Source organism: Symphalangus syndactylus, chromosome 5 (genome assembly GCF_028878055.3).
Source record: "Symphalangus syndactylus isolate Jambi chromosome 5, NHGRI_mSymSyn1-v2.1_pri, whole genome shotgun sequence".
Lineage (NCBI taxonomy): Eukaryota > Metazoa > Chordata > Mammalia > Primates > Hylobatidae > Symphalangus > Symphalangus syndactylus.
Window position 1 is genome coordinate 130,153,406 of NC_072427.2, and position 15,099 is coordinate 130,168,504.

The window sequence follows — 15,099 nt, forward strand, 5'->3', positions numbered from 1 at the left end:
CCTGGGCCTCCTAAAGTGCTGGGATTACAGGCGTGAGCCACCGTGCCCGGCGCTTTCAAGTCTTACTGCTTAAGAAATAAATTTCATAAAGTTATAGCTGCCATAGTGATTCCTCTCATGGATACGGGCAAAGTAAACTGAAAACCCTCTGGAAAGGATGTCGTTAAGGACATTCATGATTCATGAAAGGAGGTCAAGATACCAACATTAACAGGGGTTTGGAAGAAGTTGATTCCAACCCTCATGGATGCCTGAGCGTTTCAAGACTTCAGTGGAGGAGGCCGGGTGTGGTGGCTCACGCCTGTAACCCCAGCACTTTCGGAGGCTGAGGCGGGTGGATCACAAGGTCAGGAGTTCGAGACCAGCCTGACCAACGTGGTGAAACCCTGTCTCTATAAAAATACAAAAATTAGCTGAGCACGGTGGTGCCTGCCTGTAATCCCAGCTACTCAGGAGGCTGACGCAGGAGAATCGCTTGAACCCGGCAGACGGAGGTTGCAGTGAGCCCAGATCACGCCACTGCACTCCAGCCTGGACGACAGAGCGAGACTTCATCTCAAAAAAACAAAACAACAAAAAAAACAAAACAAACAAAAAAGAGACTTCAGTAGAGAAATTACAGGCATGTGCCACCACACCCAGCTAATTGTATTTTTAGTAGAGATGTGGTTTCACCATGTTGGCCAGGCTGGTCTCACACTCCTGACCTCAAGTGATCCATCCGCCTTGGCCTCCCAAAGTGCTAGGATTATAGGCGTGAGCCACCACGCCTGGCCCATGGTATTTTTAATTAAGGTATATACATTGCTTTTTAAAGACATAATGCTATTGCACATTTAATAGACTACAGAATAGTGTAAACAGAACTTTTATATGCACTGGGAAACCAAAAATTCATGTGCCTCACTTTATTGCAATACTAGCTTTATGGCAGTGGTCTAGAACTGAACCCTCAGTATCTGAGGTATGCTTGTATTAATCTGCATTTACAGACAAATTAAGGCACAGAAATGACCTTACAGTCACTTCAGCTAGAGTGAAAATTCAGATAATGCCTCAGCCCATGCTTCTAACCAATTATACTGTGAGTGTAGCATGCTGGTATTCTCAGAACTATTTCCTTTATCCAGAACAGTGCTAAATTTTTTTTTTTTTTTTGGTAAATGGTTTTAGGAAAGGCATTTAGGTAAAGCACAATCCTCTGTTTTACACCTTCTTACTTTACATATTTACCATCACCTGCCAAACCACTCATTTTGACATGGAGCATTTCTATTACAGAAGGTGTAGTTGCATCTCACTTTATTTAAATATTTTCCTCTTTAGCCTTTGAAATCTCCCACATTAACTGTATCTTCTCCAGTGAGTTGTAGTTCTCACACAGAACCATTACCCTACCAGTCACTAGTGTATTTAAGCTCAAGTGAGTAAGACTAGTAATGATTAAAATGAACCTCACAACAAATTTTAGCAAGGTAAGTTTAAGTCCTATTAATATTTTCAATAAATACTGGAAAGATGCTAAAGGCAGCTTCCTGTTGTGGTGTTTCTTGATGTATGGATCTTTGCTTTATTAATTTGTTAAATGAGAGCTGATGAAACTATTTTCCCCCAAATAACAGTCATAGAAACATGTTACCTATTTGAAAGAACAATACCATTAGTTAGTTAAAAAATTTAATTGTAAGATCAAGCAATGGTTATTGGTGAAACCAATACATACTGACAGCTTTGAAGTGTTCAGATGCTAATTTTAAAATAAATGTGACAAACACCAATCAGATTTTCATAACACTTTTCAGGATCCACATCAACTTGATTATGGACATAGTTCAATACATAAGGGTAAGAGAAAGACAGTGTGTAATCACCAATAATTAAACCAGAGGCATAATTTTTTCAAATAATTTTTAGTAACAGAATAAATTCTAACTTTATTTAAAGTCTAAAGCTACATAAAACTCAAAGCAATCTATTTTTCTACCTGAGGTCAAAATGACTTTCCTTTTTCCTAACTAAACATAATTCTTAGCATTGAGGTAAATCTGAATTCATGTGGTATACTTTGTGAAACTTTTCCAAAAAATTTTAAGCCCTGCTTTAGAGAGAAATTCTCATGTTACATATATATATATTTACATATTTTTTCTTCAAAGACTAATGACAATGTATGAGGTTAATAGGCCTGTAATGGAACCATGATACTACTAATAATACGAAATAAAAAACCACTCATTTATACAAAGTGTTCCTGAATGGTGCAATAAGAAATGGGTTCACAAATTTATGTACATATATGAATCACTAAGAGTTCAGAAATTAAGCTCACTTAAGAAAACTCGGCCAGGCACGGTGGCTCACGCCTGTAATCTCAGTACTTTGGGAGGCCAAGGCAGGTGGATCACGAGGTCAGGAGTTCAAGACCAGCCTGACATGGTGAAACCCTGTCTCTACTAAAAATACAAAAATTAGCCGAGCATGGTGGCACACGCCTGTAATCCCAGCTATTCAGGAGGCAAGGCAGGAGAATCGCTTGAACCAGGGAGGCGGAGGTTGCAGTGAGCCCAGATCGCGCCACTGCACTCCAGCCTGGATGACAGAGTGACACTCTGACTCCAAAAAAAAAAAAAGAAAGAAAGAAAACTCATTCTATTTTTCTCTTTGGAGCAGAGGTTGCAAAACTGTGATGCCTAACAAAAACGTCGTGTATAAAAGCTCCAAAACCAAGCATTAGCCTAAATTGGCTATAACTGCAACTTAAATCAAAAACTATATCCAACTAGATCTTCGCTGTGGCTATGCAACTTTTTGCTTTGTGGCCTGAAGGTTTTTACTGAGGTAACAACCTCTTATCTCTTGTCCCTCCCTTGACCACAAAAGCAAAAATAAACAACAACAACAAAAAACACTTCTATAGCTTCCTTCTTCATGGCTGTCTTTGGCAATGCTTCCAAATCTTGAAAGCAAAAGAACCTGCTGAAGTATATGAGGAGGATGAAAACTCTACACATGACATATGAAAACCAATCTAAGGGTATGAATTGAGAAAGAAAATACTAGAAGGAAGGCGGAGCAGCAGTTGGCCCTCAACAGAAAACAAAAAAGAAGGAGGGCTGTGACTGCTCTGGCCCTTCTTCCATATTATCTCCCAATTAGAAGAGCATGGAACCGAAAATTTAAACTCTGAAAAGGTAATAACTTTAAGGAGGAGCTACGGAAGTGAATAAATGATGAAGAACAGCAGTAGCTTTAGCTGTCAATGAGTTTCTTTGCTCTGGCATTGGCAATATCAATACGATCTTTGTTGGTGTCAGCCTGAAAAACAAGAAAGATATCAGCTTTACAAGGTAAGTAACTCTAATAAAAATTAAACTTTTTACACTTGGAGTAACTGACACACTGAGAAAATCCAAGAAACCACATGCAGTTACATTACAAAACTCATGTTGGGCAAGAAGTAACAGAATATGAAATTCATTTGGAAAACCCCTGGTATATAAACATGACAAAGGTGTAACATATAAGACCTTGCCGGCCGGGCGCGGTGGCTCACGCCTGTAATCCCAGCACTTTGGGAGGCCGAGATGGGCGGATCACGAGGTCAGGAGATCCAGACCATCCCAGCTAACACGATGAAACCCCGTCTCTATTAAAAATACAAAAAATTAGCCGGGCGCGGTGGCAGGCGCCTGTAGTCCCAGCTACTCGGGTAGGCTGAGGCAGGAGAATGGCGTGAACCCGGGAGGCGGAGCATGCAGTGAGCCGAGGTCGCGCCACTGCACTCCAGCCTGGGCGACAGAGCAAGACTCCTTTCGTCTCAAAAAAAAAAAAAAGACCTTGCCAATATTTCATCAATTCTATAACACATTTTTTCATAGTTTAACATGCCTGAAACTGGGATGCATCCTGTAATCAATGGCATTTTTTGATGCAATGAAATATGAAAGAGTGCTCTTCTCTGTTAATGATCTGGACCTTGTGTGAGTCCTCTGAACTGAATCATAGAATCTCATCTGGATTCAGACACCCTAAGTCTAACCTGGAGAGACTGAAATAACCTTTCCAAAGATCTTTGGAACGAATCTATTACCATCCTCACCAACATCTGAATTAAAATGACAGGTAAATGTAGCCTAAACCCAGACTGCAGCATTTAAAGCATCTTGTGAACCACTGTTTCAATTAAATCCATCAAAAGTCATTTAACAGAGAGCCAAGCTTAAAAACTCACCCTAAACTTTAAAGTTCACTGAGATTTTAATGAGGTATGACTTTCTTCTTTTTCTTTCTTTTTGAGACAGGGTCTCACTCTGTTGCCCAGGCTGGAATGCAATGGTGCAATCACAGCTCACTGCAGCCTTCAACTCCTACACTCAAGCAATCCTTCTGCCTCAGCCTCCCGAGTAACTGGGACAATAGGCACATGCCACCATGCCTGGTCAATTTTTAAATTTTTTTAGTAGAGTCGAGGTCTTGCTCTGGTCTCAAACTCCTGAGCTCAAGCAATCCTCCTGCCTCGGCCTCTCAAAGTGTTGAGATTACAGGCGTGAGCTACCACAGCTGGCCAAGGTATGACTTTACATGTGACACATCGAAACACTGAAAACAATTTCACTTTCACTATGTTTATATCATGTAAAGTTAAGGGGGAAAAAAGAATCACAACTTTCTTTCACTCACATGACTCTATTTCGTGTGTCCACTCCATAAGAACTATTCTGCAGAACAGATTTTCACCTGCAGACTCTTTCATGAGATGAGGATTCAGGAACTTAATTTATTTTTAGTTAACAAAATAGGCTGATGTGGGAGGAACGCTTTAGCCTAGGAGGTAGGCTGCAGTGAACTGTGATTGTACCACCGCACTACCCTAGGCAACAGAGCAAGACCCCGTTCTCAATTAAAAAATTAGCTAACAAAATAAAACTTACTCATTTGAGAGAGAAAAAAACACACTCAAAGGCTAAAGTAGATACTAAGCTTCATGTGTGAAGGTTTAAGTAAAACTACTACATTCCAAACTCTGGTTTCAAAATGAACCAACTGTCATGACGGGGAGGACTTGGCTCTTGTTTTATGTGTTAGAACCACCACCTCATCAGAACTAAGACCTATGAGGACAGGAGCTTATTCTACCATGCCCCCCACAGTATCTAGCACAGATGTCTATTACTGAAACGCTGAACTGGGTGTCTCATTTTCTTGTGGCAATAAAAAGCTTTTACCTTGTCTGTGATTCGTTTTATTTGTGGATTTTGAGCATCAATCTCATTGCCTATGTTCAGGGCCATGTCTTTTAGATTTCCCAGGATACTGCCCACTTGAGTCAGGTTCTCTTCCATTTCATCTTCTCTGGCATCATTAGTTATGCTATCACAAGAAGACAGTTAATTCCATAGGTTTTGTTGAATTTAAATAAAGTCTGGATTTACTTTTCACAAAAGTAAGTAACCAAAATGACTCTCAGCAAGTATAAGATCCAAAGGAATATAGGTTACCATTCTTGGGAAACATTCTATAATAAAAACTGGAAGACTCATCAAAGAGAGGACAGTGTCTTAAAGCCATGTAAGAAAAGAACCAACTCCAAAACAGTGTTTCTCAAAGCGTAATTCCCAGCATCACCTGGGAAGCTGTTAGACATGAGAACATGCTAATTCTCACACTCCACTCCAGACCTACTCAATCAGAAGCTGTAAGTGCATCCCAGAAACCTACGGTTTAATAAGCCCCTCAAGTGGTTCTAATGCACAGTTAAGTCTATCTAAAGAAACACTGCCCTAAAAGAGAGGTTGGAAAACTATGGCCCAAGGACCAAATCTGGCCACCATCTGATTTTGTAAATCAGCTGTGCTCATTTGTTTACATATTGTTTATGCCTGCTTTAACCCTACAACAGAGTTGAGTAATTGCAAGGGACTGTATGGCCTGAAAAGTCTGAAATATTAATTCTTTGGCTCGTTACAGATCTTCTTATAGGAATCTAGCTGACCCTTGTTCTAGATGACATATTTTAAAACATATTTTTTTCTATATATAAAAGTAAAATATGTCTAGTTCAATAATCTGGAAAGAACTGAAAAGTATAAAGGAAAGTTAATTCCATCAACCAAGGTCAACCAGTACAGTCAACATTTTGTCTGGCCGGGTGTGGAAGCTTATGCCTGTAATCCCAGCACTTTGGGAAGCCGAGGCAGGTGGATCACCTGAGGTCAGGAGTCCAAGACCAGCCTGGTCAACATGGTGAAACCCTGTCTCTACTAAAAATACAAAAATTAGCTGAGCGTGGTGGCACACGCTTGTAGTCCCAGCTACTCGGGAGGCTGAGGCAGGAGAATCACTTGAACCTGGGAGGTGGAGGTTGCAGTGAGCTGAAATCGCACCACTGCACTCCAGCCTGGGCAACACAGCAAGACTCTGTCTCAAAACAACAAACAAAAAAACCCCCACATTTTGTCAGTTGGCAGATCTTTAAATGCATTTTAAAAATGGAATAAATACAATTTTTATTTATTAGTTAGGGGTCATGTACTGCTAAACTCATCTCCTAAGTGAACCATTCATTAAGAAAGGTACAGGAATATCGGGAGGAGTTGGCATACCGTTTAACGTATCCACCACTGGCTGCTCCTGTCGTTGGTTGCTGAGGCTGACCATTTGTCACCGGGCCTGGCTGTTTAGATACTACATTGCAAGGTGAGTTTTCTCCGCCATCTCCCCATGTTGTCTTATAAGCCTTGCCAGACTCAAAGTTCTTTGTTCTATATAAGAGTCAGGAGTGTAGGGAGATACCAAAAAAAAGTAGAGGGAGAGTTCTAATTATTAGTGCCTGTTACCTTGAGGATGACACTAATAACTCTAGTAGAAAAGCTGCATACAGCTAAGTCTAGATGATCTATACTATGCTCCATGGCAATATCGAATAGGAAATAGATGAATTATGTAAACCCATTGACACTAAAAAAACATTTTAAAAAGGTCCAAATACTACTTCTACCAAATCTTCACTAGGCTGTTAGCAAGTAGCAAAAGGCAACTATTTGATTTTTCAGGTTCCCTTAGCCTCTGGCACTATTGTTTTGCTTTTCTCTTCCTAGTGTATCCAGCACTATCTAGAAAAGAGGTTAATGCACATTACTTAAAAAAAGGTCCCTTAGAAAAGGTGTTCTGGGATACCTTAAGAGGTTCCTTGAAGGCATCTCAGAGGTTGACAAGGGATGACAGAATAAGAAGGCTGACGCTGGGTGCAGTGGCTCACACCTGTACTTCCAGCACTTTGGGAGGCCAAGGCGGGCGGATCGCTTGAGCTCAGGAGTTTAAGATCAGCCAGGGCAACATGGCAAAAACCCATCTCTCAAACTCCTGACCTCAAGTGATCCACCCACCTCGGCCTCCCAAAGTGCTGGGACTACAGGCTTGTGAGCTACTGCTCCCTGCCTCAAAATGCCATCTCTATAAAAAAATACAAACATTAGCTGGGTGTGGTGGCACACGCCTGTGGTCCCATCTACTCGAGAAGCTGAGGTGGGAGGACCGCTTGAGCCCAGAAGGTCGAGGCTGCAGTGAGCCATGATAGTGCCACTGCATTCCAGCCTGGGTGACAGAGTGAGACCTAATCTTAAAAAAATAAATAAAAATTTAAAATAAGAAGACTGAATTTGAACCAGCGTAGTTCCAGCTAATCAGTTTTTATTAGAATTTTCCATGAAATTTTAAACAATGGTTTCTTACAAACAAACCAGCCACCAGGAAAGAAAGGCATGAATAATTTCCAAATTGGACAATCTGTGGACAAATAAGTACCTTGACCACACAAGCAGTCATTCATAAATCCTGTACTGTAGGAGTTTTTCATTTAAGAGTTTCCTCTTAAAAAAAAAAAAAAAAAGATCAAGGCCGGGCACAGTAGCTCACACCAGTAACTGCAGCACTTTGGGAGGCCAAGGTGAGTGGATCACCTGAGGTCAGGAGTTCAAGACCAGCCTTGGCAACATGGTGAAACCCCATCTCTACTAAAAATACAAAAATTAGCTGGGTGTGGCAGCATGTGCCTATAATCCCAGCTACTGAGGAGGCTGAGTCAGGAGAATCCCAGGAGAACCTGGGAGGCAGAAGTTGCAGTGAGCTGAGATTGCACCACTGCACTCCAGCCTGGGCGACAAATTGAGATTCCATCTCAAAAAAAAAAAAGATCACCAGATGCGGTGGCTCACGACTGTAATTCCAGCACTTTGGGAGGCGGAGGTTGGGCGGATTACCTGAGCTCAGGAGTTCGAGAGCAGCCTGGGCAACACAGTGAAACCCTGTCTCTTGAAATACAAAAACATTAGTTGGGCGTGGCGGCATGCGCCTGTAGTCCCAACTACTTGGGAGGCTGAGGCAGGAGAACTGCTTGAACCCAGGAGGCAGAGGTTGCAATGAGCCGAGATCGCACCACTGCACTCCAGCCTGAGCGACAGACCGAGACTCCATCTCAAAAAAAATAAACAAACAAATAAATAAAAAATTGTAAGTCTAAGTGTCTTAAAAATAAAAGCATATGCTTTAGGTATAGCTGACATAGCCAAAAATCAGTCAGAACCAGAACATTACCATGGAATTTACTACTCAAACAGATCCAACTGGCAAGAAAAAAAAAAGCCTAGGAAAGTGACTTTTAAATGGCTATTACAGACCAGGTGCAGTGGCTCACACCTGTAATCCCAGCACTTTGGGAAGCCCACATGGGCAGATCACCAGAGGCTGGAAGTTCAAGACCAGCCGGGCCAACATGGCAAAACCCATCTCTCCTAAAAATAGAAAAATTTGCCAGGCATGTTGGCGTATGCCTGTAATCCCAGCTACTCAGGAGGCTGAGGCAGGAGAATCACTTGAACCTGGGAGATGGAGGTTGCAGTGAGCTGAGATTGTGCCACTGCACTCCAGCCTGGGCAAGAGGGTGAGACTCCATCTCAAGAAAAAAAGAAAGAAAGAAAAAGTGGCTATTAGAGGAAAAAAAAAATGGCTGTTACAGAAAAGTGACACAAAACTTTTCTTGATTATTTGGCTAAAGTCAAGCTTTCATTCAATTTTAGTTTTCACTTTTCTATAAACAAAAACAAAATAGTATGTTGCTCAAATATTGGTCTCTGATTTATTCTACATTTTACATTAAAAAGGAAGTTTTAAAATTGCAAAAATTAAAAACGGAAGAGATTTATGAAAAAAGTGACTTCTTCCTTAATAGGCATGTGAAGATTCATTTTCAGCAAACCTAGAATTGAATTTTAGACCTTTATCATTAATATTACAGAAAGGATACTACTACTTTTTTTGTGTGAGAGGCATTGCAAAGGCAAATTTATGAACACTGAAGAGCTAGTTCTCCAAGTGTGTTTCATGGTACCACTTTAAGTTATCATAATTATGTTTCTATGCTATTTTTATTAATTAACCCATTTATTTATTAAGAAGCCATGTTAAATTTTTCTTGGAACAAGGTAGGATATACATTTTTAAAATAAATATTCACATGTATTCTTTGTTAATAATAAGAAAGGTCCCAGGCAAAATTCTAGAGCAGAGTGCTACTAAATAAAACAAAAGCAATACATTAGTTTATCAGAAAGTTAATAACCACAAATATTAACAGAACTAATAGAAGTAGGACTTTTATTAGAATTTCAGATTGTGGAACAGGTGCAAGAGAGAGGGTTGAAATTCCAAAGTAACTAATGAGATTATGTTTCTGACAGCACAGAAAGAGGAGTGGACTGGGACATGACCTGTGGGTTCTGGTCTATTAAGGGATATATATGCATTCCAACCTCCTTCCCAACATTAACAAGCAATATTTGAAAAAATTCTTTACACTTATGAGAATTCTTCTTTCCACAATTAGATATAAGGGCATAAAATGCAAATGAATTGTTTAAAAATGATCATGTGAATGATTTTTAATTGAAGCATAGTCTATAAACAAAGAATCAGATTGGTTATCAAACTCTGCTGTCTTTAAAATGACTGGATCTTGGCCGGGTGCGGTGGTTCACACCTGTAATACCAGCACTTTGGGAGGCCGAGGCAGGCAGATCACAAAGTCAGGAGTTCGAGACCAGCCTGGCCAACATGGTGAAACCCTGTCTCTACTAAAACTACAAAAATTAGCCGGGTGTGGTGGCGCTCGAATGCAGTCCCCGCAACTCAGGAGGCAGAGGCAGAAGAATCGCTTGAACCCAGGAGGCGGAGGTTGCGGTGAGCCCAGATCGTGCCACTGCACTGCAGCCTTGGTGACAGAGTGAGACTCTATCTCAAAAAAAAAAAAAAAAAAAAAAAAAAAAAAGAAGACTGGATATTTGAAGATGTTCTTTCTGTATCAAGGGGAAAAGACACAAAAAGCTGACTTTGATTTTTTTTTTTTTGAGACAGAGTCTCACTCTATCACCCAGGCTGGAGTGCAGTGGTGCGATCTTGGCTCACTGCAAGCTCCGCCTCCCGGGTTCATGCCATTCTCCTGCCTCAGCCTCCCGAATAGCTGGGACTACAGGCGCCTGCCACCATGCCCGGCTAATTTTTGTATTTTTAGTAGAGACGGGGTTTCACCATGTTAGCCAGGATGGTCTCGATCTGCTGACCTCGTGATCTGCCCGCCTCGGCCTCCAAAAGTGCTGGGATTACAGGAGTGAGCCACCGCACCCGGCCGACTTTGAATTTTTTTAAAGCTTTGCATTGTGTCGGCATGTTTACCTTCAAATGGGATGGGAAAAAAAACTACTTGTTTTTCTTGCAGTTATAGTATGTTCTGCATGCTTATGAAGAGGTGGTATGACAGTTCAGTGTGTCTCATTCAGCACGTCCACTCTAGGTAATGCCTTTTGGTTGCTCAAGACCCTGTCACTTACCATCATCCTGGAGTTTCCTCCACCAAGTTGGAACCTGTTTTTAAGGCATTGTCAGATAGCTGCTTATCTAAGTTAATAAAAAATGTTCACAAATATAAATGTGTTTTTAAACTAATTTACTTTCCTTCCAAAGGGTCTTAGATGCTTTAAAGGTAATACCTTCCAAATTTGACTGAGTATCAGAGCGACCTCAGCAGTCCCCAACCTTTTTGGCACTGGGGAACCAGTTTCATGGAAGACTATTTTTCCACGAATGGGGACCAGGGGATGCTTTGGGGATGAAACTGTTCCACCTCAGATCATCAGGCATTAGTTAGATTCTCATAAGGAGCGTACAACTAGATCCCTCACATGCACAGTTCACAATAGGGTTCTTGCTCCTATGAGAATGTAATGCCACTGCTGATCTGAGAGGAGGCGGAGCTCAGGCAATAATGCTCACCTCCTGCTATGAGGACCAGTTTCTGTTAACAGGCCATGGACCAATAGTGGTCCATGGCTGGGGGGTTGAGGGCCCCTGCTGTAGAACACATAGATAACGTAGGTTGCACTCTGAAGATTCTACTCCAATACACATGGGGTAAAGCCTGGGAATCGTTTGTTGTTGTTTTATATAAGGTCAGTGGGACATTTAGCGATCCAGGAGGAGTACTTTAGATTACTCTGGTAGTCTATTATAGACTCTAATAGTCTATAAACTGGAACACTAAATAATTAATCTGGAAGAAGCAAAGGGACATGTCAGGATTAAAACAAAACAAAAAAAAGCCAGGCGCAGTGGCTCACGCCTGTAATCTCATTGGGAGGCCGAGGTGGGTGGATCATGAGGTCAGGAGTTCAAGACCAGCCTGGTCAAGATGGTGAAACCCTGTCTCTACTAAAAATACAAAAAATTAGCCAGGCGCAGTGGCAGACGCCTGTAATCCTAGCTACTTGGGAGGCTGAGGCAGGAGAATCACTTGAACTCAGAAGGCGGAGGTTGCAGTGAGCTGAGATCCTGCCACTGTACTCCAGCCTGAGCGACAGAGTGAGACTCCGTCTAAAAACAAACAAACAAACAAAAAACAAAAAAACAAAAAAGTAACAGCATTTGGAGTAAAATAACTTAAATCTCAATCCTAGGCATGTCATTCAGAAGCTACAGAATCTTAAGCAAACTTCAATTTCAGAGCATCCCTTTCTTTGTACGTAAAACTAGGATAATAACAATACTTAATGTTTAGCAGGGCTGTAAAATGTTCTGTTGATAACAGACATAAAACCGCTTTGTAAATCACTGGATAAATATTTTTATTCATTGGCTTCAACTTCAACCTGACCCTTAGTCAACAGTTCATGCCTGTAAGTGCATGGATTACCAACTGGCATGTTTACTTTTTGGTCCATTACCATTTCTTAGCTTTGAGATCTACAGGTAGATGAATGCAGTTGGAATATCGTGACATGAAAGATTACTAGGACCAGGTTGTTTTAGTCTACAGTAAGAAAGAATAGTTCTAATCTGTGACAGGACTCTTGAAAATAAAATGTACAGCCCCTCTGGGAAGAAATCAGTCTTCATGATAAAATGCCTAAGTAAATTTGTGGTAAATTTTAATGAAGTTCAGAACTCCAACTAGAAACTTAGATTTACAACTGAGTGTTAGTTTTGAGTGGTCTAATAGTCTTTAACTGGAACCTTTTTTTTTTCCACTTAAATGTCTCATTCAAAAATGGCAAGTTTTTGGGTGTGTGGCTCACGCCTGTAATTTCAGCATTTTGGGAGGCCAAGGAGGGTGAATTACTTGAGGTCAGGAGTTCAAGACCAGCCTGATCAACATGGTGAAACCCCTTCTGTACTAAAAATACAAAAAATTAGCCGGGTGTGGTGGCGCACGCTTGTAATCCCAGCTACTCGTGAGGCTGAGGCAGGAGAATCACTTGAACCCGGGAGGCGGAGGTTGCAGTGAGCTGAGACTGAGCCACTGTACTCCAGCCTGGGGGACACAGCGAGACTCTGTCTCAAAAAAAAAAAAAAAAAAAAAAAAAGGCAAGTTTTAAGTAAGAATCTGAAATATCCCTTAGTCAATTCAGGAAGCTGCTATCAAGCATAAAACTGTAAATATCAAGGTATGAGCACAAAAACAATAATTTCTTTTTTTTTTTTTAGTTTTGGTTGCATCAATATTAGTTTTAACTGAATTAAAAATAGCAAAAATAAAACTAAATATTAGCTGTGACTATTTCACATCCAGGAGAAAAGGGACCAAATAAATATCAACTAATAATAAAGAGTGAATGTGAGTGTGTGTGTGCTTTGGATAGTCAAACTAAGGAAAGAAGAAAAAAGGAGGGCAGGAAACAAAGGGTAGAAATCAAATACTTAATTTTTTAACATTTAATCATGTTCATAATTCTCATAAAGATCTAAACTTAAGAAAAGCGTCAGACACAATAATAAACAGTAAGCTGACAAAACTTATCTCCCATGAAAAATTAAGATTAGTTAGTTCTGTATTAATTCAACATGAAATCACAGCAAGTTAACACATGATGTAACAGGAATTATAGAATAGTTTATAACATATGTAGAGGGGAAACCCTTATTTAAGGAAAGAAGATACTAGATATGGTAGCATTTAAAATTTTATATCCCACCTTGTTCCAAATAGGATTTGAGATGACTAGACTGGCAATTGATTCCTTAATTTGGTAGTGGCCTAAATCATGGGTAATCCAAATCATTAGAAGCAAAACTTTAATAGAGGAAATCTTGACTCAAGAACCAGAAAAAAGTAGGGGAACTTAATGGAAGACAGAATGCTAAAGTCAAAGCCTACGAAGACAGAGAAGCATTTAGCGTGGCTTCCCTTACCTTTTATCAGAACTAGACTGCAGCAGCTGTCTCAAAGACCAACCTATTTTAAATTTCTTAAGAAACTCCAGGAGTATTGTTATTTTGGTAATCTTAAATGTTATTTAGCAAAAACTTAGTTATCAGAGACATTTGTCAAAGGATGGTATTATAAATTAAGGTCCTTTTGTCAAGTCCATCTTTTGTGAGATAGCACCCATCAAGAACAAATTCACTTTACACTACACACCACCACACAGGTTTAGAGACAGTTTTCACCATTCACAAAATCCATGCACATGCACAGAAAAGCCATTTGAAGCATCACCTTTAGATAGCAGGTTAGCAGCCCAAACTGCGCCACAAGACTGCATCTTAAAGTTCCCTTTGATCAGTTACTGAGCCCGGCTTCTGATGTTAAATCTTCATTTTTAGTAAGCAGATTAGAAAGGAAGAGATTAGGTGAGAGAATGAAATGCAGAAAATAGTAAATGCCAGTCGAACAGAACAGAAGCAGGTTTAAAGTTTTAAAAACATAATGCATTCAATTTCCTGCCTGGTTTCATAGAAACAACCAACATCTGAGAATCTAGATAAAAAGAAAAATAAGAAAACCATTTAAACCAGAGCACATTTCATTTTTCCTCAGAATTTTGGGTGATGATATTCTTTCCTAAAATTAGACAATATGAGAGAAGGCAAAAACCGATGGAGTGCTTTGAGACACCTTCCTCTTAGTGATTAAGATTTCCCTTAATTACTTCTATTATGTATTTTATTTTCTTATATATTTTATTTTCATTGTAATTTTAAAAAATCTTTTTACATGTCAAACTCTCCCACCAGCCAACAAGTTTCTCAAGGACACTCAAATCAACAAGTGTTTATTGAGTAACTACTGTATATCCGGTACTATGTGAGGTATAAAAAATAATGTCATGAGAAATAAAACAGGCAGGGCCAGAGGTATGCCTTACTCATATTTGTGTCTCCAGTGAGCAGGATGGAAGAAGCACTGAACTACTGAATGAAATATAATTCAATATTCATTTTAATTAGTCAAAGCTGAATTTTTACACCTCAGTATGACTTAAGATCGGAACAGCAGAAAACCTGTAGTGTCAGTTTGGAACTTCTCTAGTAAGTGGTCCAGAAATGCCAATTTGTCTTCAAACTATGTGCCATTGTTAGACTTTATAAAACAGGCAAGTTAAGACAGAAGAATACCTTATCTAAGAATCTTTAAGGCCGGGCGCAGTGGCTCACGCCTATAAATCCCAACACTTTGGGAGGCTGAGGCAGGCAGATCACGAGGTCAGGAGATCGAGACCATCCTGGCTAACACGGTGAAACCCCGTCTCTACTAAAAATACAAAAAATTAGCCG

At 40.2% G+C, this 15,099-nt stretch overlaps 1 protein-coding gene across 7 annotated transcripts in view; it reads right to left on the reverse strand.

Moving 5' to 3' along the window:
- Positions 1–1,663: 1,663 nt before the first annotated feature.
- The window catches only part of SNAP23 (synaptosome associated protein 23), a 39,624-nt gene continuing 26,188 nt past the window's right edge, over positions 1,664–15,099 (reverse strand). For 4 of the 7 annotated variants that reach the window (XM_063639594.1, XM_055278893.2, XM_055278892.2 and 1 more), the window contains 3 exons: positions 6,603–6,761; positions 5,226–5,370; positions 1,664–3,315 (listed from right to left, as the gene is read on the reverse strand). In XM_063639594.1, coding sequence (XP_063495664.1) covers positions 3,250–3,315; positions 5,226–5,370; positions 6,603–6,761 — 370 coding nt within the window. In that variant the 3' untranslated portion in view covers positions 1,664–3,249. Of the gene's footprint in view, positions 5,371–6,602; positions 6,762–15,099 lie in introns of all 7 variants that reach the window. The other 3 variants (XM_063639595.1, XM_055278896.2, XM_063639593.1) reach the window with 2 other exon arrangements.